Source organism: Somniosus microcephalus, chromosome 4, assembly GCF_052327205.1.
Source record: "Somniosus microcephalus isolate GS21.2 chromosome 4, FLI_Smic_1.0, whole genome shotgun sequence".
Taxonomy (NCBI): domain Eukaryota; kingdom Metazoa; phylum Chordata; class Chondrichthyes; order Squaliformes; family Somniosidae; genus Somniosus; species Somniosus microcephalus.
In genome coordinates this window covers 5,927,602-5,954,546 of record NC_140990.1, presented here as the reverse complement: position 1 = coordinate 5,954,546, position 26,945 = coordinate 5,927,602, and the positions used below count along the sequence as shown (strand labels likewise).

Sequence of the window (26,945 nt, the reverse complement as noted above, 5' to 3'; positions counted from 1 at the left end):
TTGTACAGACCTCCAGATAGAACCCATCTGGAGTAACTGCATTCAGTTCTGGACACCGCACCCCTGGAAGGAAATATTGGCTTGGGGAAGGGGAGGAGGTGCAGCGCCTCCTCCTGTTCCTGTGTAACAGGCTCGAGGGGGTTGAATGGCCTCCTCCTGTTCCTGTGTATCAGGCTCGAGGAGGCTGAATGGCCTCCTTTTCCTGTGTAACAGGCTCGAGGGGCTGAACGGCCTCCTACTGTTCCTGTGTAACAGGCTCAAGGGGGTTGAATGGCCTCCTCCTGTTCCTGTGTAACCGGCTCGAGGGGCTGAATTGCCTCCTCCTGTTCCTGTGTAACCGGCTCGAGGGACTGAACGGCCTCCTCCTTTTCCGGTGTAACAGGCTCGAGGGCTGAATGGCCTCTTCCTGTTCCTGTGTAACACGCTTGAGGGGCTGAATGGCCTCTTCCTGTTCCTGTGTAACACGCTTGAGGGGCTGAATGGCCTCTTCCTGTTCCTGTGTAACATGCTTGAGCGGCTGAATGGCCTCTTCCTGTTCCTGTGTAACGGGCTCGAGGGGCTGAATTTCCTCTTCCTGTTCCTGCGTTGGAATCAGTCCCGACATTGCCTGGACGATGGACGTATTGACTCCATTCAACCAGTCAGTGGCAGTGCTGGCTACAAAATCGTCCCTCCCATGCCATAATTTCCCTAAACACACGGCCCTTCAAATTCAGCAACACTTAAACCCACATAGCCCTGTATCAATCCCCAAACTAATCCCACTGCCCCGCTCTCTCTCCATAGCCCTGTATCAATCCCCAAACTAATCCCACTGCCCTGCTCTTCCCCATAGCCCTGTATCAATCCCCAAACTAATCCCACTGCCCCGCTCTCTCTCCTAAACCTTGTATCAATCCCCAAACTAATCCCACTGCCCCCGCTCTCTCCCCATAGCCCCGTATCAATCCCCAAACTATTCCCACTGCCCCGCTCTCTCCCCATAGCCCTGTATCAATCCCCAAACTAATCCCACTGCCCCACTCTCTCTCCATAGCCCTGTATCAATCCCCAAACTAATCCCACTGCCCCGCTCTCTCCCCATAGCCCTGTATCAATCCCCAAACAAATCCCACTGCCCCGCTCTCTCTCTCCATAGCCCCGTATCAATCCCCAAACTATTCCCACTGCCCCGCTCTCTCCCCATAGCCCTGTATCAATCCCCAAACTATTCCCACTGCCCCGCTCTCTCCCCATAGCCCTGTATCAATCCCAAACTAATCCCACTGCCCCGCTCTCTCCCCATAGCCCTGTATCAATCCCCAAACTAATCCCACTGCCCCACTCTCTCTCCATAGCCCTGTATCAATCCCCAAACTAATCCCACTGCCCCGCTCTCTCCCCATAGCCCTGTATCAATCCCCAAACAAATCCCACTGCCCCGCTCTCTCTCTCCATAGCCCCGTATCAATCCCCAAACTATTCCCACTGCCCCGCTCTCTCCCCATAGTCCTGTATCAATCCCCAAACTATTCCCACTGCCCCGCTCTCTCCCCATAGCCCTGTATCAATCCCCAAACTAATCCCACTGCCCCTGCTCTCTCCCCATAGCCCTGTATCAATCCCCAAACTATTCCCACTGCCCCGCTCTCTCCCCATAGCCCTGTATCAATCCCCAAACAAATCCCACTGCCCCGCTATCTCTCTCCCCATAGCCTCGTATCAATCCCAAACTAATCCCACTGCCCCACTCTTTCCCCATAGCCCCGTATCAATCCCCAAACTATTCCCACTGCCCCGCTCTCTCCCCATAGCCCTGTATCAATCCCCAAACTATTCCCACTGCCCCGCTCTCTCCCCATAGCCCTGTATCAATCCCAAACAAATCCCACTGCCCCGCTCTCTCTCCCCATAGCCCCGTATCAATCCCAAACTAATCCCACTGCCCCACTCTTTCCCCATAGCCCTGTATCAATCCCCAAACTAATCCCACTGCCCCGCTCTCTCCCCATAGCCCTGTATCAATCCCAAAACTAATCCCACTGCCCCGCGCTCTCCCCAAAGCCCTGTATCAATCCCCAAACTAATCCCACTGCCCCTGCTCTCTCCCCATAGCCCTGTATCAATCCCCAAACTAATCCCACTGCCCCGCGCTCTCCCCATAGCCCTGTATCAATCCCCAAACTAATCCCACTGCCCCGCGCTCTCCCCATAGCCCTGTATCAATCCCCAAACTAATCCCACTGCCCCGCGCTCTCCCCATAGCCCTGTATCAATCCCCAAACTAATCCCACTGCCCCACTCTCCATAGCCCTGTATCAATCCCCAAACTAATCCCACTGCCCCGCTCTCTCCCCTAAACCTTGTATCAATCCCCAAACTAATCCCACTGCCCCACTCTCTCCCCATAGCCCTGTATCAATCCCCAAACTAATCCCACTGCCCCACTCTCTCCCCATAGCCCTGTATCAATCCCCAAACTAATCCCACTGCCCCGCTCTCTCCCCATAGCCCTGTATCAATCCCCAAACTAATCCCACTGCCCCGCTCTCTCCCCATAGCCCTGTATCAATCCCCAAACTAATCCCACTGCCCCGCTCTCTCCCCATAGCCCTGTATCAATCCCCAAACTAATCCCACTGCCCCTGCTCTCTCCCCATAGCCCTGTATCAATCCCAAACTAATCCCACTGCCCCGCTCTCTCCCCTAAACCTTGTATCAATCCCCAAACTAATCCCACTGCCCCTGCTCTCTCCCCATAGCCCTGTATCAATCCCAAACTAATCCCACTGCCCCGCTCTCTCCCCATAGCCCTGTATCAATCCCCAAACTAATCTCAGTGCCCCACTCTCTCCCCATAGCCCTGTATCAATCCCAAACTAATCCCACTGCCCCGCTCTCTCCACATAGCCCTGTATCAATCCCCAAACTAATCCCACTGCCCCGCGCTCTCCCCATAGCACTGTATCAATCCGCAAACTAATCCCACTGCCCCGCGCTCTCCCCGTAGCCCTGTATCAATCCCAGACTAATCCCACTGCCCCGCTCTCTCCCCTAAACCTTGTATCAATCCCCAAACTAATCCCACTGCCCCCGCTCTCTCCCCATAGCCCTGTATCAATCCCCAAACTAATCCCACTGCCCCGCTCTCTCCCCATAGCCCTGTATCAATCCCCAAACTAATCCCACTGCCCCGCTCTCTCCCCGTAGCCCTGTATCAATCCCCAAACTAATCCCACTGCCCCGCTCTCTCCCCATAGCCCTGTATCAATCCCCAAACTAATCTCAGTGCCCCGCTCTCTCCCCTTAGCCCTGTATCAATCCCAAACTAATCCCACTGCCCCGCTCTCTCCACATAGCCCTGTATCAATCCCCAAACTAATCCCACTGCCCCGCTCTCTCCCCATAGCTCTGTATCAATCCCCAAAGTAATCCCACTGCCCCGCTCTCTCCCCATAGCCCAGTATCAATCCCCAAAGTAATCCCACTGCCCCGCTCTCTCCCCATAGCCCTGTATCAATCCCAAACTAATCCTGCCCTGGTCTTTCCCCATAGCCCTGTATCAATCCCCAAACTAATCCCACTGCCCCGCTCTCTCCCCATAGCCCTGTATCAATCCCCAAACTAATCCCACTGCCCCCGCTCTCTCCCCATAGCCCTGTATCAATCCCCAAACTAATCCCACTGCCCCCGCTCTCTCCCCATAGCCCTGTATCAATCCCCAAACTAATCCCACTGCCCCGCTCTCTCCCCATAGCCCTGTATCAATCCCCAAACTAATCCCACTGCCCCGCTCTCTCTCTCCCCGTAGCCCTGTATCAATCCCCAAAGTAATCCCACTGCCCCGCTCTCTCCCCGTAGCCCTGTATCAATCCCCAAACTAATCCCACTGCCCCGCCTTCTCCACATTGCCCTGTATCAATCACAAACTAATCCCACTGCCCCCACTCTCTCCCCATAGTCCTGTATCAATCCCCAAACTAATCCCACTGCATCTAGTCTGTTAGAATTTTATAAGTTTCAATGAGATCCCCTCTCATTCTTCTAAACACCAGCGAGTATAAGCCCAATCGACCCAATCTCTCCTCATACATCATTCCTGCCATCCCAGGTACCAGTCTGGTGAATCTTCGCTGCACTCCCTCCATGGCAAGAACATCCTTCCTCAGATAAGACAACCAAAACTTCACACAATACTCAAGGTGTGGTCTCACCAAAGCCCTGTACAACTGCAGCAAGACACTCTTGTTCCTGTACTCAAATCCTCTCGCTACGAAGGCCAACATACCATTTGCCTTCCTAACCGCCTGCTGCACCTGCATGCTTACCTTCAGCGACTGGTGCACAAGGACACCCAGGTCTCGTTGCACTTCCCCTTCTCCCAATCTATTGCCATTCAGGTAATAATCTGCCTTCCTATTTTTGCCACCAAAGTGGATAACCTCGCATTTATCCGCATTATACTGCATCTGCCCAATCACCCAACCTGTCCAAATCATACTGGAGTTTCTCGGCATCCTCCTCACAACACACACGCCCACCCAGCTTTGTGTCGTCTGCAAACTTGGAGATATTACATCTAGTTCCCTCGACTAGATCATTAATATATATTGTGAATAGCTGGGGTCCTCGGACCGATCCCTGCGGTACCCCACTAGTCACTGCCTGCCACACAGAAAAAGATCCATTTATTCCAACTCTTTGCTTCCTGTCTGCCAACCAATTCTCTATCCAAGTCAGTACCTTACCCCCAATCGCTTGTGCTTTAACTTTACACGCTAATCTCTTATGTGGGACCTTATCGAAAGCCTTCTGAATGTCCAAATACACCACATCCACTGGTTCTCCCTTATCTATTCTACCAGTTACATCCTCAAAAAATTGCAGTAGATTAGTCAAGCACGATTTACCTTTTGTAAATCCATGTTGACTTTGTCCGATCCGGTCACTGTTTTCCAAGTGCTCTGCTATTATATCTTTTATAATGGACTCTAGCATTTTCCCCACTACTGACGTCAGGCTTACTGGTCTATAATTCCCTGTTTTCTCTCTACCACCTTTTTTGATTAATGGGGTAACATTAGCTACCCTCCAATCCATGGGTACTGTTCCAGAGTCTATAGAATTTTGGAAGATGACCAGCAATGCATCTACTATTTCTAGGGCCACTTCCTTACGTACCCTAGGATGTAGATTATCAGGCCCTGGGGATTTATCGGCCTTCAATCCCGTCAATTTCCCTAACACCATTTCCCTACAAATACTGATTTCATTCAGTTCCTCCCTGTCATTAGACCCTATGTTCCCCGACATCTCTGGGAGGTTATTTGTGTCCTCCTTTGTGAAGACAGAACCAAAATATGTATTTAGTTGGTCTGCCATTTCTTTGTTCCCCATTATAAATTCCCCTGATTCTGACTGCAAGGGACCTACGCTTGACTTCACCAATCTTTTTCTCTTCACATATCTATAGAAGCTTTTACAGTCAGTTTTTATGTTCCCTGCAAGCTTACTCTCATACTCTATTTTCCCCCTCTTAATTAATCCTTTTGTCCTACTTTGCTGAATCCTAAACTGCTCCCAAACCTCAGGTTTGCTGCTTTTTCTGGCCAATTTATATGTCCTCTCCTTGGATCTTATGCTATCCCTAATTTCCCTTGTTAGCCACGGTTGCGCCACCTTTTTGTTTTATTTTTATGCCAAACTGGGATGAACAAGTTCTGTAGTTCATCCATTCGATCTTTAAATGTTTGCCATTGCCTATCCACCGTCAACCCTTTAAGTAACGTTCCCCAATCCATCCTAGCCAACTCGCTCCTCATACCATCATAGTTTCCTTTATTTAAATTCAGGACCCTAGTCTCTGAGTCAACTACTTCACTCTCCATCTTAATGAAGAATTCTATCATATTATGATCGCTCCTCCCCAAGGGGCCTCGCACAACAAGATTGTTAAACAATCCTTTCTCATTACATAATACCCAGCCTAAGATGGCCTGGTCTCTCGTTGGTTCCTTGACATAATGGTCCAGGAAACCGTCCCGTATGCACTCTAGGAATTCCTCCTCCACAGTATTGTTACTAATTTGGTTAGCCCAATCATAGAAACATAGAAGATAGGAGCAGGAGTAGGCCATTCGGCCCCTCGAGCCTGCTCCGCCATTCAATGCGATCATGGCTGATCGTCCAAATTCAGTACACTGTCCCTGCTTTCTCCCCATATCCCTTGATCCCTTTAGCCTTAAAAAATATATCCAACTCCTTCTTGAATATATTTAATGAATTGGCCTCTACTGCCTTCTGTGGTAGAGAATTCCACAGGTTCACCACTCTCTGGGTGAAGAAGTTCCTCCTCATCTCTGTCCTAAATGGCTTACCCCTTATCCTTAGACTGTGACCCCTGGTTCTGGACTCCCCGACCATCGGGAACATCCTTCCTGCATCTAGTCCTGTTAGAATTTTATAAGTTTCAATGAGATCCCCTCTCATTCTTCTAAACTCCAGCGAGTATAAGCCCAATCGACTCAATCTCTCCTCATACGTCATTCCTGCCATCCCAGGTATCAGCCTGGTGAATCTTCGCTGCACTCCTTCCATGGCAAGCACATCCTTCCTCAGATAAGGCGACCAAAACTGCGCACACTACTCAAGATGTGGTCTCAACAAGGCCCTGTACAACTGCAGCAAGACATCCTTGTTCTTGTACTCGAACCCTCTCGCTACGAAGGCCAACATACCATTTGCCTTCTTAACCGCCTCTATATGTAGATTAAAGTCACCCATGATAACTGCTATGCCCTTACTGCACGCATCTCTAATTTCCTGTTTAATACCATCCCCAACCTCAGTATTACTGTTTGGGGTCTGTATACAACTCCCACTAACATTTTCTGCCCCTTGGTATTTCTCAGCTCTACCCATACAGATTCCACATCATCAGAGCTAATATCCTTCTTTACTATTGTGTTAATCTCCTCTTTAACCAGCAATGCTACCCCACCTCCTTTTCCTTTTTGCCTGTCCTTCCTGAATATTGAATACCCCTGGATGTTGAATTCCCAGTCTTGGTCACTCTGGAGCCATGTCTCCGTAATCCCAAGTATATCATATCCGTTTACATCTATTTGCACAGCTAATTCATCCACTTTATTACGAATGCTCCTCGCATTAAGACACAAAGCCTTCAGGCTTGTTTTTTTAACACTCTTAGTCCTTTTAGAATTATTATTTACTGTACCCCTGTTTGATTTACACCCTTGATTTCTCTGCCTTCCACTTTTGCTTTTCTCCTTCCTGTCTTTTGCTTCTATCCTTGCTTCCCTTTCCTCTATCTCCCTGCACAGGTTCCCAGCCCCCTGCCATTTTAGTTTAAACCCTCCCCAACGGCACTAGCAAACACTCCCCCTAGGACATCGGTCCCGGTCCTGCCCTGGTGTAAACCGTCCAGTTTGTACTGGTCCCACCTCCCCCAGAACCGGTTCCAATATCCCAGGAATTTGAATCCCTCCCCCTTGCACCATTCCTCTAGCCAAGTATTCATCTGAAATATCCTTCTATTTCTATGCTGACTAGCACGTGGTACTGGTAGCAATCCTGAGATTACTACCTTTGAGGTCCTATTTTTTAATTTACCTCCTAACTCCCTCTATTCAGCTTTTAGAGCCTCATCCTGTTTTTTACCTATATCGTTGATACCTATATGCACCACGACAACTGGCTGTTCACCCTCCCCCTCCAGAATGCCCTGCAGCCACTCCGAGACATCCTTGACCCTTGCACCAGGGAGGCAACATACCATCCTGGAGTCTCATTTGCGGTCGCAGAAACTCCTATCTATTCCCCTTACAATAGAATCCCCTATCAATATAGCTCTCTCGCTCTTTTTCCTCCCGTCCTGTGCAGCAGAACCACCCACGGTGCCAGGAAGTTGGCTGCTGCTGCCTTCCCCCGATAAGCCATCTCCCCCATCAATCCCCAAGCTAGTCCCACTGTCCCCCTCTTTCCCCATAGCCCTGTATCTAGCCCAAACGAATCGCGCTTTGAATGAGACGTAAAACCAATGCCTCGTCTGCCCTGTTGAGGTGTCTTGGGATACAGATCAGCCATGATCTCACTAAATGGTGGAACAGACCGGAGGGGCTATGTTCTGAGAAACTTCATGAAGTGTAAAAGACGCACTCATTTCATCTTTGTTTTAATTCAGAAGCCTCACCCCCCTGGCTCCAGTGCCCTGTGAGTGTGATCGGAGGGAGGCTGGATTACAAGACAGTGCCTACTAGTTCCGCTCATACAGAACAGTAATTAATGATGAATTCTGGCGGAACAAGTCTCGGTTTCTGGTTTAGTGCAAGCAGTATTAAAATCCAAACACACACACACACGGTTTACAGCACTTAAAGCGATGGAACGGTTCGAGTCTTAAATAGCGCCAAAGGAATTCACGGTCCGACTAGATCCACTGTTCCAATTTCAGCAGAGTGTCGACCGAATTATCGGCTGCAAGAAGGGATGGAGGGAGTTGTCACTCCGCAGCGAGATTCGAACCTGGCATGGCAAAAGAGAAGAGAATTCAAATCAGACCTCGTTCGAACATCAGTAGAGATACAGTCAGTAACACAGGGTGCTGGGGGAGAGGGTTACTGAGTGACAGTGTGAGGGAGCTGGATTAACATCAGTAGAGATACAGTCAGTAACACAGGACGCTGGGGGAGAGGGGTTACTGAGTGACAGTGTGAGGGAGCTGGATTAACATCAGTAGGGATACAGTCAGTAACACAGGGCGCTGGGGGAGAGGGGTTACAGAGTGATGGTGTTAGCGAGCTGGATTAACATCAGTAGGGATACAGTCAGTAACACAGGGCGCTGGGGGAGAGGGGTTACTGAGTGACAGTGTGAGGGAGCTGGATTAACATCAGTAGAGATACAGTCAGTAACACAGGGCGCTGGGGGAGAGGGGTTACTGAGTGACCGTGTGGGGGAGCTGGATTAACATTAGTAGAGATACAGTCAGTAACACAGGGCGCTGGGGGAGAGGGGTTACTGAGTGACAGTGTGAGGGAGCTGGATTAACATCAGTAGAAAATACAGTCAGTAACACAGGGCGCTGGGGGAGAGGGGTTACTGAGTGACAGTGTGGGGGAGCTGGATTAACATCAGTGGAGATACAGTCAGTAACACAGGGTGCTGGGGGAGAGGGGTTACTGAGTGACAGTGTGAGGGAGCTGGATTAACATCAGTAGAGATACAGTCAGTAACACAGGGTGCTGGGGGAGAGGGGTTACTGAGTGACAGTGTGAGGGAGCGGGATTAACATCAGTAGAGATACAGTCAGTAACACAGGGCGCTGGGGCAGATAGAGGAACAGATATGTAGGCAAATCTCAGAGAAATGTGCAAATAATAGGGTAATAATAATGGGGGATTTCAACTTCCCCAATATTAACTGGGATAGTCAGAGTGTGAAAGGCTTAGAGGGTGCAGAATTCTTAAAGTGCATCCAGGAGAGCTTTTTGAGCCAGCATGTAGAAAGTCCTACAAGAGAGGGGGCGGTACTGGACCTAATTCTAGGGAATGTGGCCGGGCAAGTGGTAGAAGTGTTAGTAGGTGAGCACTTTGGTGACAGTGACCATAATTTGGTGAGATTTAAGGTAATCATGGAAAAGGACAAGGATGGACCGGAAATAAAGGTTCTAAATTGGGGGAAGGCCAATTTTAATATGATAAGGCAGGATCTGGCCAATGTGGACTGGGATCAGCTACTTGAAGGAAAATCCACATCGGAGCAATGGGAGTCTTTCAGAAAGGAAATTGAGAGGGTACAATGGCAACATGTTCCCGCAAAGATCAAGGGTGGGACCAACAAGCCCAGGGAACCTTGGATGTCAAGGGATATACGAGAATGGATTTGGAAAAAAAGGGGGGCTTTTGGCAGATACAAAGGACTAAAGACAGAGGAAGCCCTAGAGGAGTATAAAAAGTGCAGGGGGATACTTAAAAAAGAAATTAGGAGAGCGAGGAGGGGCCATGAAATAACACTGGCGAGCAAAATAAAGGAAAATCCTAAGGTGTTTTATAAGTATATTAAGGGCAAGAGGATAACTAGGGAAAGAGTAGGGCCCATTAGGGACCAAAGTGGCAAACTGTGTGTAGAGCCAGAGGATGTAGGTGGGGTTTTAAATGAATTTTTTGCATCTGTGTTCACTATGGAGAAGGACGATGTGGACATAGAAATTGGGCAGGGGGACTGTGCTATACTTGATCATATTAGCATCGAGAGGGAGGAGGTACTAGCGGTTTTAGCAGGCTTAAAAGTGGATAAATCCCCAGGCCCAGACGAGATATATCCCAGGCTACTATGTGAGGCAAAGGAGGAGATTGCAGGGGCTCTGACACAAATTTTCAGAACCTCTCTGGCCACAGGGGATGTGCCAGAGGACTGGAGAACAGCTAACGTAGTACAATTATTCAAGAAGGGTAGTAGGGATAAACCAGGGAATTACAGGCCAGTGAGCCTAACATCAGTGGTAGGGAAATTATTGGAAAAAATTCTGAGGGACAGAATTAGTCTCCACTTGGAGAGGCAAGGATTAATTAGGGATAGCCAGCATAGCTTTGTCAAGGGAAGATCATGTCTGACCAATTTGATTGAATTTTTCGAGGGGGTGACTAGGTGTGTGGATGAGGGTAGTGCAGTGGATGTGGTTTACATGGATTTCAGTAAGGCTTTTGATAAAGTCCCGCATAGGAGACTGGTCAGGAAGGTAAGAGCCCATGGGATCCAGGGTGTCTTGTCACATTGGATCCAAAACTGGCTTAGTGGCAGAAGGCAGAGGGTGATGGTGGAAGGTTGTTTTTGTGACTGGAAGCCTGTGTCCAGTGGGGTACCGCAGGGATTGGTGCTGGGTCCCTTGCTGTTTGTGGTCTACGTTAATGATTTGGATGTGAATGTAAAAGGTATGATCAGTAAGTTCGCAGATGACACGAAAATTGGTGGGGTGGTAAATAGCGAGGCGGGAAGCCTCAGGCTACAGGACGATATAGATGGGTTGGTCAGATGGGCGGAACAGTGGCAAATGGAATTTAACCCTGAAAAGTGTGAGGTGATGCATTTTGGATGGACTAACAAGGCAAGGGAATACACAATGAATGGTAAGACCCTAGGAAAGACAGAGGATCAGAGGGACCTTGGTGTGCATGTACATAGATCCCTGAAGGCAGCAGAACAGGTGGATAAGGTGGTTAAAAAGGCATATGGGATACTTGCCTTCATTAGCCGAGGCATAGAATATAAGAGCAGGGAGGTTATGATGGAGCTGTACAAAACGCTAGTTAGGCCACAGCTGGATTACTGTGTGCAGTTCTGGTCACATCACTATAGGAAGGATGTGATTGCTTTGGAGAAGGTGCAGAGGAGATTTACCAGGATGTTACCTGGGATGGAGCGTCTCAGCTATGAAGAAAGGCTGGACAGGCTGGGGTTGTTTTCCTTAGAGCAGAGAAGGCTGAGGGGGGGACCTGATTGAGGTGTACAAAATTATGAGGGGCATAGATAGGGTGGATAGAAAGGAACTTTTCCCCTTAGTAGAGGGGTCAATAACCAGGGGGCATAGTTTCAAGGTAAGGGGCAGGAGGTTTAGAGGGGATTTGAGGAAAAACTGTTTCACCCAGAGGGTGGTTGGAATCTGGAACTCACTGCCTGAAAGGGTGGTAGAGGCAGGAACCCTCACAACATTCAAGAAGCATTTAGATGAGTACTTGAAACACCACAGCATACAAGGCTATGGACCAAGTGCTGGAAAATGGGATTAGAATAGACAGGGCTTGATGGCCGGCGCGGACACGATGGGCCGAAGGGCCTCTTTCTGTGCTGTATAACTCTATGACTCTGGGGGAGAGGGGTTACTGAGTGACAGTGTGAGGGAGCTGGATTAACATCAGTAGAGATACAGTCAGTAACACAGGGTGCTGGGGGAGAGGGGTTACTGAGTGACAGTGTGAGGGAGCTGGATTAACATCAGTAGAGATACAGTCAGTAACACAGGGTGCTGGGGGAGAGGGGTTACTGAGTGACAGTGTGAGGGAGCTGGATTAACATCAGTAGAGATACAGTCAGTAACACAGGGTGCTGGGGGAGAGGGGTTACTGAGTGACAGTGTGAGGGAGCTGGATTAACATCAGTAGAGATACAGTCAGTAACACAGGGTGCTGGGGAGAGGGGTTACTGAGTGACAGTGTGAGGGGGCTGGATTAACATCAGTAGGGATACAGGTAGTGACACAGGGTGCTGGGGGAGAGGGGTTACTGAGTGACAGTGTGAGGGAGCTGGATTAACATCAGTAGAGATACAGTCAGTAACACAGAGCGCTGGGGGAGAGGGGTTACTGAGTGACAGTGTGAGGGAGCTGGATTAACATCAGTAGAGATACAGTCAGTAACACAGGGCGCTGGGGGAAGAGGGTTACTGAGTGACAGTGTGAGGGAGCTGGACTAACATCAGTAGAGATACAGTCAGTAACACAGGGTGCTGGGGGAGAGGGGTTACTGAGTGACAGTGTGAGGGAGCTGGATTAACATCAGTAGAGATACAGTCAGTAACACAGGGCGCTGGGGGAGAGGGGTTACTGAGTGACAGTGTGAGGGAGCTGGATTAACATCAGTAGAGATACAGTCAGTAACACAGGGCGCTGGGGGGAGAGGGGTTACTGAGTGACAGTGTGAGGGAGCTGGATTAACATCAGTAGAGATACAGTCAGTAACACAGGGCGCTGGGGAAGAGGGGTTACTGAGTGACAGTGTGAGGGAGCTGGATTAACATCAGTAGAGATACAGTCAGTAACACAGGGTGCTGGGGGAGAGGGGTTACTGAGTGACAGTGAGAGGGAGCTGGATTAACATCAGTAGAGATACAGTCAGTAACACAGGACGCTGGGGGAGAGGGGTTACTGAGTGACAGTGTGAGGGAGCTGGATTAACATCAGTAGAGATAGTGTCAGTAACACGGGGCACTTGGAAGAGGGTTTGCTGAGTAACAGTGTGAGGGAGCTGGACTAACATGGGTAGAATTATATTCTGACCCTGTTACTTACTCTGTGATTCTCCTGCTCCCGCAACCCTGGGATCCTGTTCCGATATAATAGTTCGGTACAACTCATATGCATCATAAACCAGGACCCCCGTCAGAATGAATCCGAACAGCTGGAAAGGAAAGCACACATCTGGAATAATGTATCTAACCCTGTGCTGTACCTGCCCTGGGAGTGTTTGACAGGGCAGTGTAGATGGAGCTTTACTCTGTATCTAACCCGTGCTGTACCTGCCCAGGGAGTGTTTGACAGGGCAGTGTAGATGGAGCTTTACTCTGTATCTAACCCGTGCTGTACCTGCCCTGGGAGTGTTTGATGGGACAGTGTAGAGGGAGCTTTACTCTGTATCTAACCCGTGCTGTACCTGCCCTGGGAGTGTTTGATGGGACAGTGTAGAGGGAGCTTTACTCTGTATCTAACCCGTGCTGTACCTGCCCTGGGAGTGTTTGATGGGACAGTGTAGAGGGAGCTTTACTCTGTATCTAACCCGTGCTGTACCTGCCCTGGGAGTGTTTGATGGGACAGTGTAGAGGGAGCTTTACTCTGTATCTAACCCGTGCTGTACCTGCCCTGGGAGTGTTTGATGGGACAGTGTAGAGGGAGCTTTACTCTGTATCTAACCCGTGCTGTACCTGCCCAGGGAGTGTTTCACAGGGCAGTGTAGAGGGAGCTTTACTCTGTATCTAACCCGTGCTGTACCTGCCCTGGGAGTGTTTGATGGGACAGTGTAGAGGGAGCTTTACTCTGTATCTAACCCGTGCTGTACCTGCCCAGGGAGTGTTTCACAGGGCAGTGTAGAGGGAGCTTTACTCTGTATCTAGCCCGTGCTGTACCTGCCCTGGGAGTGTTTGATGGGACAGTGTAGAGGGAGCTTTACTCTGTATCTAACCCGTGCTGTACCTGCCCAGGGAGTGTTTGATGGGACAGTGTAGAGGGAGCTTTACTCTGTATCTAACCCTGTGCTGTACCTGCCCTGGGAGTGTTTGATGGGACAGTGTAGAGGGAGCTTTACTCAGTATCTAACCCGTGCTGTACCTGCCCAGGGAGTGTTTGATGGGACAGTGTAGAGGGAGCTTTACTCTGTATCTAACCCTGTGCTGTACCTGCCCTGGGAGTGTTTGATGGGACAGTGTAGAGGGAGCTTTACTCTGTATCTAACCCGTGCTGTAGCTGCCCTGGGAGTGTTTGACGGGACAGTGTAGATGAAACTCACTGCTGCTGCTGCCGAACCTCCTTCCTTACTCTTTGCTGCCGATGTAATCGAAAGGATGAGGAATATCACAGCTGAACATCCAGCACGCAAAAAATCCTATAAATAAAACACAACTTGAATCAGAGCTGCATCTCCACTGATGTTAATCCAGCTCCCTCACACTGTCACTCAGTAACCCCTCTCCCCCAGCGCCCTGTGTCACTGACTGTATCTCTACTGATGTTAATCCAGCTCCCTCACACTGTCACTCACTAACCCCTCTCCCCCAGCGCCCTGTGTTACTGACTGTATCTCTACTGATGTTAATCCACCTCCCTCACACTGTCACTCAGTAACCCTCTCCCCAGCGCCCTGTGTATCTGACTGTATCTCTACTGATGTTAATCCCGCTCCCTCACACTGGCACTCAGTAACCCCTCTCCCCCAGCACCCTGTGTTACTGACTGTATCTCTACTGATGTTAATCCCGCTCCCTCACACTGTCACTCAGTAACCCCTCTCCCCCAGCGCCCTGTGTCACTGACTCTATCTCTACTGATGTTAATCCAGCTCCCTCACACTGTCACTCAGTAACCCCTCTCCCCCAGCGCCCTGTGTTACTGACTGTATCTCTACTGATGTTAATCCAGCTCCCTCACACTGGCACTCAGTAACCCCTCTCCCCCAGCGCCCTGTGTTACTGACTGTATGTCTACTGATGTTAATCCAGCTCCCTCACACTGTCACTCAGTAACCCCTCTCCCCCAGCACCCTGTGTTACTGACTGTATCTCCACTGATGTTAATCCAGCTCCCTCACACTGTCACTCAGTAAGCCCTCTCCCCCAGCGCCCTGTGTCACTGACTGTATCTCTACTGATGTTAATCCAGCTCCCTCACACTGTCACTCAGTAACCCCTCTCCCCCAGCGCCCTGTGTTACTGACTGTATCTCTACTGATGTTAATCCAGCTCCCTCACACTGTCACTCAGTAACCCCTCTCCCCCAGCACCCTGTGTTACTGACTGTATCTCTACTGATGTTAATCCAGCTCCCTCACACTGTCACTCAGTAACCCCTCTCCCCCAGCGTCCTGTGTTACTGACTGTATGTCTACTGATGTTAATCCAGCTCCCTCACACTGTCACTCAGTAACCCCACTCCCCCAGCGCCCTGTGTTACTGACTGTATCTCTACTGATGTTAATCCAGCTCCCTCACACTGTCACTCAGTAACCCCTCTCACCCAGCGCCCTGTGTTACTGACTGTATGTCTACTGATGTTAATCCAGCTCCCTCACACTGTCACTCAGTAACCCCTCTCCCCCAGCGCCCTGTGTTACTGACTGTATCTCTACTGATGTTAATCCAGCTCCCTCACACTGTCACTCAGTAACCCCTCCCGCCCAGCGCCCTGTGTCACTGACTGTATCTCTACTGATGTTAATCCCGCTCCTTCACACTGTCACTCAGTAACCCTCTCCCCCAGCACCCTGTGTTACTGACTGTATCTCTACTGATGTTAATCCAGCTCCCTCACACTGTCACTCAGTAACCCCTCTCCCCCAGCGCCCTGTGTTACTGAATGTATCTCTACTGATGTTAATCCAGCTCCCTCACACTGTCACTCAGTAAGCCCTCTCTCCCCCAGCGCCCTGTGTTACTGACTGTATCTCCACTGATGTTAATCCAGATGTGGCTGGCTCCGCTCACCATACACGGCCAGCTGATTCCGGTCAGCTTGTTGTGATATCTGGTCAGGTAGACGAGGAGGAAGACCAGATTGATGATGATGAAGATGAGCGGCGCGGCAACAAACGCCGCGGTGGAGGCGGCGTAGCAGATAAACATCACGAACATGAGGAGCTGCAAGAGCGAAAAACAGTAAATTGCACGGCGGGTCTGAAACATAGAAACATAGAAGATAGGAGCAGGAGAAGGCCATTCGGCCCTTCGAGCCTGCTCTGCCATTCAATGAGATCATGGCTGATCATCCAAATTCAGTACCCTGTCCCTGCCTTCTCCCCATATCCCTTGATCCCTTTAGCCTCAAGAAATATATCCAACGCCTTCTTGAATATATTTAATGAATTGGCCTCCACCGCAGAGAATTCCACAGGTTCACCACTCTCTGGGTGAAGAAATTCCTCCTCATTTCAGTCCTAAATGGCTTACCCCTTATCCTTAGACTATGACCCCTGGTTCTGGACTCCCCGACCATCATAAACATCCTTCCTGCATCTAGTCTGTCCAGGCCTGACAGAATTTTATAGGTTTCGATGAGATTCCCTCTCAATCTTCTAAACTCCAGTGAGTTAAAGCCCAATTGACACAATCTCTCCTCGTATGTCATTCCTGCCATCCCAGGTATCAGCCTGGTGAATCTTCGCTGCACTCCTTCCATGGCAAGAACGTCCTTCCTCAGGTAAGGTGACCAAAACTGCACACAATACTCAAGGTGCGGTCTCACCAAGGCCCTGTACAACTGCAGCAAGACATCCTTGTTCCTTTACTCGAACCCTCTCGCTACGAAGGCCAACATACCATTTGCCTTCTTAACCGCCTGCTGCACCTGCATGCTTACCTTCAGCGACTGGTGCACAAGAACACCCAGGTCTCTTTGCACTTCCCCTTCTCCCAATCTATTGCCATTCAAATAATAATCTGCCTTCCTGTTTTTGCCACCAAAGTGGATAACCTCACATTTATCCACATTAAAGTGCATTTGCCATGTATCTGCCCAATCACCCAACCTGTCCAAATCGTGCTGGAGTTTCACGACATCCTCCTCACAGCATACCCTGCCACCCAGCTTTGTGTCGTCTGCAAATTTGGAGATATAACATCCAATTCCCTCGTCCAGATCATTAATATATATTGTGAACAGCTGGGGTCCTAGGACCGATCCTTGCGGTACCCCACTAGTCACTGCCTGCCACTCGGAAAACGACCCGTTTATTCCAACTCTTTGCTTTCTGTCCGCCAACCAGTTCTCTATCCAAGTCAATACCTTGCCCCCAATCCCATGTGCCTTAATTTTGCACGCTAATCTCTTATGCGGGACCTTATCGAAAGCCTTCTGAAAGTCCAAATACACCACATCCACTGGTTCTCCCTTATCTATTTCACCAGTTACATCCTCAAAAAATTCCAGTAGATTAGTCAAGCACGATTTACCTTTTGTAAATCCATGTTGACTTTGTCCGATCCTGTCACTGTTTTCCAAGTGCTCTGCTATTACATCTTTTATAGTGGACTCTAGCATTTTCCCCACTACCGATGTCAGGCTTACCGGTCTATAATTCCCCGCTTTCTCTCTACCACCTTTTTTGAATAGTGGGGTAACATTAGCTACCCTCCAATCCATGGGAACTGTTCCAGAGTCTATCGAGTTCCGGAAGATGACCAGCAATGCATGTACTATTTCTAGGGCCACTTCCTTAAGGACCCTGGGATGTAGATTATCAGGAGTGGGATCAGCAGCGGGAATGACAAACAAGTGCAACAACCACTGTCATTTATACAGTGTCTTTACCACAATAATACGTCCCAAGGCGCTTCACAGGAGCGATTATCAAACAAACGTTGACACCCAGCCACATAAAGGAGATATTAGGGCAGGTGACCAAATGCCTGGTCACAGAGGTCAGTTTTAAGGAGCGTCTTAAAGGAGGAGAGAGAGGCGGAGAGGTTTAGGGAGGGGATTCCAGAGCTTAGGGTCCCGGCAGCTGAAGGCACGGCCGCCAATGGTGGAGCAATGGAAATCGGGGGAGGATGCTCAAGAGGCCGGAATTGGAGGAGCGCAGAGAGCTCGGAGGGTTGTAGGGGCTGGAGGAGGTTACAGAGATAGGGAGGGTTGTAGGGGCTGGAGGAGGTTACAGAGATAGGGAGGGTTGTAGGGCTGGAGGAGGTTACAGAGATAGGGTGGGTTGTAGGGCTGGAGGAGGTTACAGAGATAGGGAGGGTTGAAGGGGCTGGAGGAGCTTACAGAGATAGGGAGGGTTGTAGGGGCTGGAGGAGGTCACAGAGATAGGGAGGGTTGAAGGGGCTGGAGGAGGTTACAGAGATAGGGAGGGTTGAAGGGGCTGGAGGAGGTTACAGAGATAGGGAGGGTTGAAGGGGCTGGAGGAGGTTACAGAGATAGGGAGGGTTGGAGGGGCTGGAGGAGGTTACAGAGATAGGGTGGGTTGTAGGGCTGGAGGAGGTTACAGAGATAGGGAGGGTTGAAGGGGCTGGAGGAGCTTACAGAGATAGGGAGGGTTGTAGGAGCTGGAGGAGGTTACAGAGATAGGGAGGGTTGTAGGGGCTGGAGGAGGTTACAGAGATAGGGAGGGTTGTGGGGGGCTGGAGGAGGTTACAGAGATAGGGAGGGTTGAAGGGGCTGGAGGAGGTTACAGAGATAGGGAGGGTTGTAGGGCTGGAGGAGGTTACAGAGATAGGGAGGGTTGTAGGGGCTGGAGGAGGTTACAGAGATAGGGAGGGTTGTAGGGCTGGAGGAGGTTACAGAGATAGGGTGGGTTGTAGGGCTGGAGGAGGTTACAGAGATAGGGAGGGTTGAAGGGGCTGGAGGAGCTTACAGAGATAGGGAGGGTTGTAGGGGCTGGAGGAGGTCACAGAGATAGGGAGGGTTGAAGGGGCTGGAGGAGGTTACAGAGATAGGGAGGGTTGAAGGGGCTGGAGGAGGTTACAGAGATAGGGAGGGTTGAAGGGGCTGGAGGAGGTTACAGAGATAGGGAGGGTTGAAGGGGCTGGAGGAGGTTACAGAGATAGGGAGGGTTGTAGGGGCTGGAGGAGGTTACAGAGATAGGGAGGGTTGAAGGGGCTGGAGGAGGTTACAGAGATAGGGACGGTTGTAGGGGCTGGAGGAGGTTACAGAGATAGGGAGGGTTGTAGGGGACTGGAGGAGGTTACAGAGATAGGGAGGGTTGAAGGGGCTGGAGGAGGTTACAGAGATAGGGAGGGTTGTAGGAGGTTACAGAGATAGGGAGGGAGGGAGGGGGCGAGGAAGCCATGGAGGGATTTCAAAAGAAGGATGAGAATTTTAAAATCGAGGGGGTGGCCGGATCGGGAGCCCATGGAGGTCAACGAGCACAGGGGATAATGGGTGGACAGGACTTGGTGCGAGTTAGGATACGGAACAGCAGAGTTTTGGATGACCGGATGGTTATGTAGGGTGGAAGGTGAGAGGCCGGCCCGGAGAGTGTTGGAATAGTCGTGACTGGGAGAAGGGGCGGGCGGCAAAGGCATGGATGAGGGTTTCAGCAGCAGATGAGCTGAGGCAAGAGGCGGATTCGGGCGATGTTACGGAGGTGGAAATAGGCAGTCTTTGTTAACCAATCGCCAAGCTGCCCAATTCCTCAGTGATTCACCTGTTGTGTGGTACCAGAGAATCTCCTGCAACGGTTTCTCTTCCCACTCCCGCATCGTTACCTCTGGTGTCCCCCGAGGATCTACCCTTGGCCCCCTCCTATTTCTCATCTACATGTTGCCCCTTGGCGACATCATCCGTAAACACAGCGTCAGTTTCCACATGTACGCTGACGACACCCAGCTCTACCTCACTACCACTTCTCTCGACCCCTCCGCAGTCTCTAAATTGTCAAATGTGAGAAGTCACACCACACCAGGTTATAGTCCAACAGATTTATTTGAAATCACAAGCTTTCGAAGCGCTGCTCCTTCATCAGGTGAAGTGGAGAGATGCATAAAGACACAGCTTATATAGTCAGAGAATAAGGTCAGATGTTTACAGGTAATCTTTCTAACTGCCATTTGTCACACCTCGGCAGAGAGATAATCACAGCAATCAAAGGTGTGAATGGTGTCCAAACAGGTCAGTCAGGAAAACATTACATCAAAGAACAATGAGGTCGGGGTCACAAGGGGTCAAATGTTGCAGATGCTGGGGTCTGTATGAAAAACAAAAAACAGACAAAAAAACTCCCGGAGCCTCATTCTCCTGATGAATTCCTCTGTGTCTGCCGCGAGACCGATGGGGTCCATTCTGGTGGTGGGGCAGAAATTGAGCCCTCGGCTGAGAACATCAATTTCGTCTGGTTGAAGGGTGTGGTCGGACAAGTTGATCACCACCAGCAGCAACCAAGCCTCCCCCGGTACCACGGTTGAAACCACAGGGAAGTCCATCGTCACCTCATTGTTCTTTGATGTAATGTTTTCCTGACTGACCTGTTTGGACACCATTCACACCTTTGATCGCTGTGATTATCTCTCTGCCGAGGTGTGATAAAGGGCAGTTAGAAAGATTACCTGTAGTCATCTTGCATTATTCTCTGACTATATGTGGTAAACCACTGTTATACCTGCCTGTATGAGTGTTTGTATTCTACTGTGTACATGTCTGTACATGCCTCGGCTGACTCCTCCCACGAGTCCAGGTATAAAGGTGACTGCTCCACAGTCCCTCTGTATTCTGGACCGGTCGACCACTCGAGGCACACCTTCATTCTCTTGTTAATAAAAGCCTGTTAGTTACTCGCTTAACCTCAGTCTTTTGAGTGATTGATAGCGCATCAATTTTATTAACAAGATTTTTTTTATAATGGAGAAGATCCTCACACCAGCATGCCTGGACTTAGACCATCGGGAGGCGGACGCATCCACCAAGTTTGTAGCGCATCACTATATAAGCTGTGTCTTTATGCATCTCTCCACTTCACCTGACGAAGGAGCAGCGCTCCGAAAGCTTGTGATTTCAAATAAATCTGTTGGACTATAACCTGGTGTTGTGTGACGTCTTACATTTGTCCACCCCAGTCCAACTCCGGCATCTCCACACCATGTCTAAATTGTCAGACTGCTTGTCCGGCATACAGTTCTGGATGAGCAAAAACTTTCTACAATTAAATATTGGGAAGACCAAAGCCATTGTTTTGGGTCCCCGCCACACACTCCGTTCCCTAGCCACTGACCCCATCCTTCTCCCCAACATCTGTCTGAGGCTGAACCACACTGTTCGCAACCTTGGTGTCATATTTGACCCTGAAATGAGCTTCCGACCACATATCCGCTCCATAACAAAGACCACCTATTTCCACCTCCGTAACATCGCCCGTCTCCACCCTTGCCTCAGCTCATCCGCTGCTGAAACCCTCGTCCATGCCTTTGTTACCTCTAGACTTGACTATTCCAACGCACTCCTGGCTGGCCTCCCACATTCCACCCTACGTAAACTTGAGGTCATCCAAAACTCGGCTGCCCCGTGTCCTAACTCGCACCAAGTCCCGTTCGCCCATCACCCCCTGTGCTCGCTGACCTACATTGGCTCACGGTCCAGCAATACCTCGATTTTAAAATTCTCCTCCTTGTTTTCAAATCCCTCCATGGCCTCGCCCCTCCCTCCCTATCTCTGTAACATCCTGCAGCCCCACAAACCCTCCAAGATAACTGAGCTCCTCTAATTCTGGCCTCTTGAGCGTCCCCCGATTTTTCATCACTCCACCATTGGCGGCCGTGCCTTCAGCTGCCTGGGCCCTGAGCTCTGGAATTCCCTCCCTAAACCTCTCCGCCTCTCTCCCTCCTCATTTAAGACGCTCCTTAAAACCGACCTCTGTGACCCAGCTTTCGGTCACTTGTCCTAATATCTCCTTATGGGGCTCAGTGTCAAATTTTGTTTGATAATCGCTCCTGTGAAGCGCCTTGGGACGTTTTACTACATTAAACTCGAAGAGAGAAAAATAACACTTTCAAAACGGAGACATTTTGCACCCAGATCGGAAACTCCACCCCTACACAGAAACATAGAAGATAGGAGCAGGAGTAGGCCATTCGGCCCCTCGAGCCTGCTCTGCCATTCAATGAGATCATGGCTGATCATCCAAATTCAGTACCCTGTCCCTGCTTTCTCCCCATATCCCTTGATCCCTTTAGCCTTAAGAAATATATCCAACTCCTTCTTGAATATATTTAATGAAATGGCCTCCACCACCCTCTGTGGTAGAGAATTCCACAGGTTCACCACTCTCTGGGTGAAGAAATTCCTCCTCATCTCTGTCCTAAATGGCTTACCCCTTATCCTTAGACTGTGACCCCTGGTTCTGGACTCCCCGACCATCGGGAACATCCTTCCTGCATCTAGTCTGTCTAGTCCTGTTAGAATTTTATAAGTTTCAATGAGATCCCCTCTCAATCTTCTAAACTCCAGTGAGTATAAGCCCAATTGACCCAATCTCTCCTCATACGTCATGCCTGCCATCCCAGGTATCAGCCTGGTGAATCTTCGCTGCACTCCTTCCATGGCAAGAACATCCTTCCTCAGATAAGGCGACCAAAACTGCACACAATACTCAAGATGTGGTCTCACCAAGGCTCTGTACAACTGCAGCAAGACATCCTTGTTCCTGTACTCAAACCCTCTCGCTACGAAGGCCAACATACCATTTGCCTTCTTAACCGCCTGCTGCACCTGCATGCTTACCTTCAGCGACTGGTGCACAAGGACGCCCAGGTCTCGTTGCATTTCCCCTTCTCCCAATCTATTGCCATTCAGATAATAATCTGCCTTCCTGTTTTTGCCACCAAAGTGGATAACCTCGCATTTATCCACGTTATATTGCATCTGCCACGCTTTTGCCCAATCACCCAACCTGTCCAAATCATACTGGAGTTTCTCGGCATCCTCCTCACAGCACACACGCCCACCCAGCTTTGTGTCGTCTGCAAACTTGGAGATATTACATCTAGTTCCATTGTCTAGATCATTAATATATATTGTGAATAGCTGGGCTCCAAGGACCGATCCCTGCGGTACCCCACTAGTCACTGCCTGCCACTCGGAAAAAGACCCGTTTATTCCAACTCTGTGCTTTCTGTCTGCCAACCAGTTCTCTATCCAAGACAGCACCTTACCCCCAATCCCATGTGCCTTAATTTTGCCGCTAATCTCTTATGCGGGACCTTATCGAAAGCCTTCTGAAAGTCCAAATAAACCACATCCACTGGTTCTCCCTTATCTATTTTACCAGTTACATCCTCAAAAAATTCCAGTAGATTAGTCAAGCACGATTTATCTTTTGTAAATCCATGTTGACTTTGTCCGATCCTGTCACTGCTTTCCAAGTGCTCTGCTATTACATCTTTTATATACTGGACTCTAGCATTTCCCCCCACCCCCCCAGAGATTTCAGAAGATTCAAAGAAAGAGAGAATTGCATTTATATAGTGCCTTCATGGCCTCAGGATGTCCCAAAGCGCCTTACAGCCAATGAAGTACTTTTTGAAGGGTAGTCACTGTTGTAATGTCGGAAAGGCGGCAGCCAATTCACGCACAGCAAGATCCCACAAAGAGCAATGAGGTAAATGACCAGATCATTTGTTTTGGGTATCGGTAGAGGGATAAATATTAGCCCCAGGACACCTGGGGACATTTTACTATGTTAAAGGCGCGATATAAATACAATCTGTTGTTGTTCCTAAACTGAGCCACCCCCCCCCCCCCACCCCCCACACACACACACAGGGTGTATTGACACACATATTGGGCACCGTCCCCAGCTCCTACTGGGCTGATAAGTGGCAGGTAACATTCGCGCCACACAAGTGCCAGGCAATGACCATCTCCAACAAGCGAGAGTCTAACCTCCGTCCCCTGACATTCGACGGCGTTACCATCACTGAATCCCCCACCATCAACATCCTGGAGGGTCACCACTGACCAGAAACTTAACTGGACCAGCCACATAAATACTGTGGCTACAAGAGCAGGCCAGAGGCTGGGTATTCTGCGGCGAGTGTCTCACCTCCTGACTCCCCAAAGCCTTTCCACCATCTACAAGGCACAAGTCAGGAGTGTGATGGAATACTCTCCACTTGCCTGGATGAGTGCAGCTCCAACAACACTCAAGAAGCTCGACACCATCCAGGACAAAGCAGCCCGCTTGATCGGCACCCCATCCACCACCTTAAACATTCACTCCCTCCACCACCGGCGCACCGTGGCTGCAGTGTGTACCATCTACAAGATGCACTGCAGCAACTCGCCAAGGCTTCTTCGGCAGCACCTCCCAAACCCGCGACCTCTTCCACCTAGAAGGACAAGGGCAGCAGGCGCATGGGAACACCACCGCCTCCAAGTTCCACCTCCAAGTCACACACTTGGAAATATATCGCCGATCCTTCATCGTTGCTGGGTCAAAATCACAGAATCACAGAAACCCCACAGTGCAGATAGAGGCCATTTCGGCCCATCGAGCCTGCACCGACACATATCCCACCCGATCCCCGTAACCCCTACACCAACACATATCCCACCCTACCGCCGTAACCCCACGTATTTAATCCCCCTAACACTAAGGGTCAATTTATCATAGCCAATCAACCTAACCCGCACATCTTTGGACTGTGGGAGGAAACCGGAGCACCCGGAGGAAACCCACGCAAACACGGGGAGAATGTGCAAACTCCACACAGACAGTCACCCGAGGCCGGATTCGAACCCGGGTCCCTGGCGCTGTGAGACAACCCACCCTCCCTAACAGCGCTGTGGGAGCTCCTTCACCACACGGACTGCAGCGGTTCAAGGAGGTGGCTCACCACCACCTTCTCGAGGATAACTAGGAATGGGCAATAAATGCCAGCCGTGCCAGCGATGCCCACATCCCATGAATGAATTTAAAAAAGCCCAGAGATTGGGCAGAGTCCTACCAGCTCCGAGCCCAGGATGATGCCTCTCCGGGTCCTCAGGAAGCTGTGGTCCAGCCGGAGATTCGCCAGTCCGGGAGCGCAGGTCGGGCGGTCCCCGGGCTCCGCCTGACTTTCCGGCATCGCTCGGGGCGGCAGCGAAGTTTGCGGGCAGTCTGGGCGCTGGAGTGAAGTTTGAGCGGAGTTTGAGAGTTGGAGGGAAGTTTGGGAGTTGGAGGGAAGTTTGGGAGCGGAGTTTGCGGAGAGTTGTCGAAAGTCTGGCTCTCGGTTTCCTGTCCAGCCCCCTCTCTCTCTCTCTGCCTGGAGATTCCTGTCCGCAAATCAGGGATTGGGGAAAGGACCGGCAAACGGAAACAGAAGGAGGCTGAGAGACAGAGAGAGAGAAACAGACAGAGAGAGAGAGAGAGAAACAGACAGAGAGAGAGAGAGAGAAACAGACAGAGAGAGAGAGAGAGAGAAACAGACAGAGACAGAAAGAAACAGGGACAAAGAGAGACAGAGAGAAAGAGAGAGAGAAACAGACAGAGAGAGAGAGAGAGAAACAGACAGAGAGAGAGAGAGAGAAACAGACAGAGAGAAACAGACAGAGAGAGAGAAACAGACAGAGAGAAACAGACAGAGAGAGAGAGAGAGAGAAACAGACAGAGAGACAGAAAGAAACAGGGACAAAGAGAGACAGAAAGAAACAGGGACAAAGAGAGAGAGAGAGAGAGAGAGAGAGAAAGAGACAGAGAGAGAGAGAGAGAGAGAAACAGACAGAGAGAAACAGAGAGAGAGAGAGAGAGAGAGAAACAGACAGAGAGAGAGAAAGTGAGAGAGAGGGAGAAAGAGAGAGAGAGAAAGTGAGAGACAGAGGGAGACAGAGAGAGAGAGGGAGAGAAAGAGGGAGAGAAAGAGAGAGATACAGAGGGAGATACAGAGGGAGATAGAGAGAGAGAGAGAGAGATACAGAGAGAGAGACAGAGGGAGACAGAGAGAGAGAGGGAGAGAAAGAGAGAGATACAGAGGGAGATACAGAGAGAGATAGAGAGAAAGTGAGAGACAGAGAGAGAGAGAGAGAGAGGGAGAGAAAGAGAGAGATACAGAGAGAGATACAGAGAGAGAGAGAGAGACAGAGACAGAGAGTGTGAGAGTTACTCTTTTATATCCTACAGGACAAGTTGATGAGTGCCTGGGGACATTTTACGACATTAAAGGCACTATATAAATGCAAATGATTGCTGTTGGTGGATCCCAGCCGGGCTGGGGTAATGGGGATACAATTGGGCTGCGGCCCCCTTGATTTGAGGGATTGGAGCCTCAGTCCGGGTTCCCAGTGCGAGTTGTTGTGATCTGGAACGCGCTGCCTGAAAGGGCGGTGGAAGCAGATTCAAGAGTAACTTTCAAAAGGGAATTGGAGAAATACTGGAAGCGGAAAAGCTGAGTGGAAAAAGGGTTATGGGGAAAGAGCAAGGGGGAGTGGGACTAAATGTAGAGCTCCGCCAAAGAGCCGGCATAGACACGATGGGCTGAATGGCCTCCTTTTGTGCTGTGATTCCGTGTCAGGCACGTCATGGATCTCACAGAGGGAACAGTAAAGGCTTTATGTCGATGCACAGATGGGGGAGATGTTACGAGGTCGCGTGTGATATTAATCAGCTCATTGTTCCCGTGATTCCGGGGGGGAAAACCGAAGAGGAAGTTAACCCATTCCTCACCCACTGCTCACAGGCACAGAGCAGCTCCCTCAGTACTGCCCCTCCGACAGTGCAGCTAGTGATCCCTTAGTACTGCCCCTTTGACAGTGCAGCGTTCCGGAACTCAGTACTGCCCTGCCCACAGTGCAGCGCTCTCTCAGTACTGCCCCTCCGACAGAGCTGCACTCCCTCAGCACTGCCCCGCTGAGAGTGCGCCCACCGACAGTGCGGCATTCCCTCAGTACTGATGCTCCAACAGTGCAGCACTCCCTCAGTACTGTCCCTCCGACAGTGCAGCACTCCCTCAGTACTGCCCCTCCGACAGTGCGGCGCTCCCTCAGTACTGCCCCTCCAACAGTGCAG

At 50.2% G+C, this 26,945-nt stretch overlaps 1 protein-coding gene across 2 annotated transcripts; it reads right to left on the bottom strand.

Moving 5' to 3' along the window:
• Positions 1 to 8,157: 8,157 nt before the first annotated feature.
• LOC147118214 (CKLF-like MARVEL transmembrane domain-containing protein 5) lies at positions 8,158 to 26,395 on the bottom strand. 2 transcript variants are annotated; one of them, XM_085984306.1, is made up of 5 exons: positions 24,910 to 26,395; positions 15,964 to 16,116; positions 14,274 to 14,369; positions 13,064 to 13,172; positions 8,158 to 8,523 (listed from the first exon to the last, which is right to left on the bottom strand). In XM_085984306.1, exons 1-5 carry the CDS (start codon positions 25,027 to 25,029, stop codon positions 8,501 to 8,503), a joined length of 501 nt encoding a protein of 166 aa, XP_085840432.1. In that variant the 5' UTR covers positions 25,030 to 26,395; the 3' UTR covers positions 8,158 to 8,500. The 2 variants fall into 2 exon arrangements, with proteins under 2 accessions (XP_085840432.1, XP_085840431.1); XM_085984305.1 differs by lacking the exon at positions 24,910 to 26,395 and adding an exon at positions 22,685 to 22,849.
• Positions 26,396 to 26,945: the final 550 nt, after the last annotated feature.

What these genes read in the sequence shown, in the direction of transcription:
- LOC147118214 (XM_085984305.1), bottom strand. Translation starts at nt 22,825, where the DNA reads ATGCAATATAACGTGGATAAATGCGAGGTTATCCACTTTGGTGGCAAA. An exon ending in GAATCAGCTGGCCGTGTATG is followed by an intron (nt 14,370 to 15,963) that starts GTGAGCGGAGCC and finishes TTTTATTTATAG; the next exon opens with GATTTTTTGCGTGCTGGATG. An exon ending in GGGAGCAGGAGAATCACAGA is followed by an intron (nt 8,524 to 13,063) that starts GTAAGTAACAGG and finishes TTGCCATGCCAG; the next exon opens with GTTCGAATCTCGCTGCGGAG.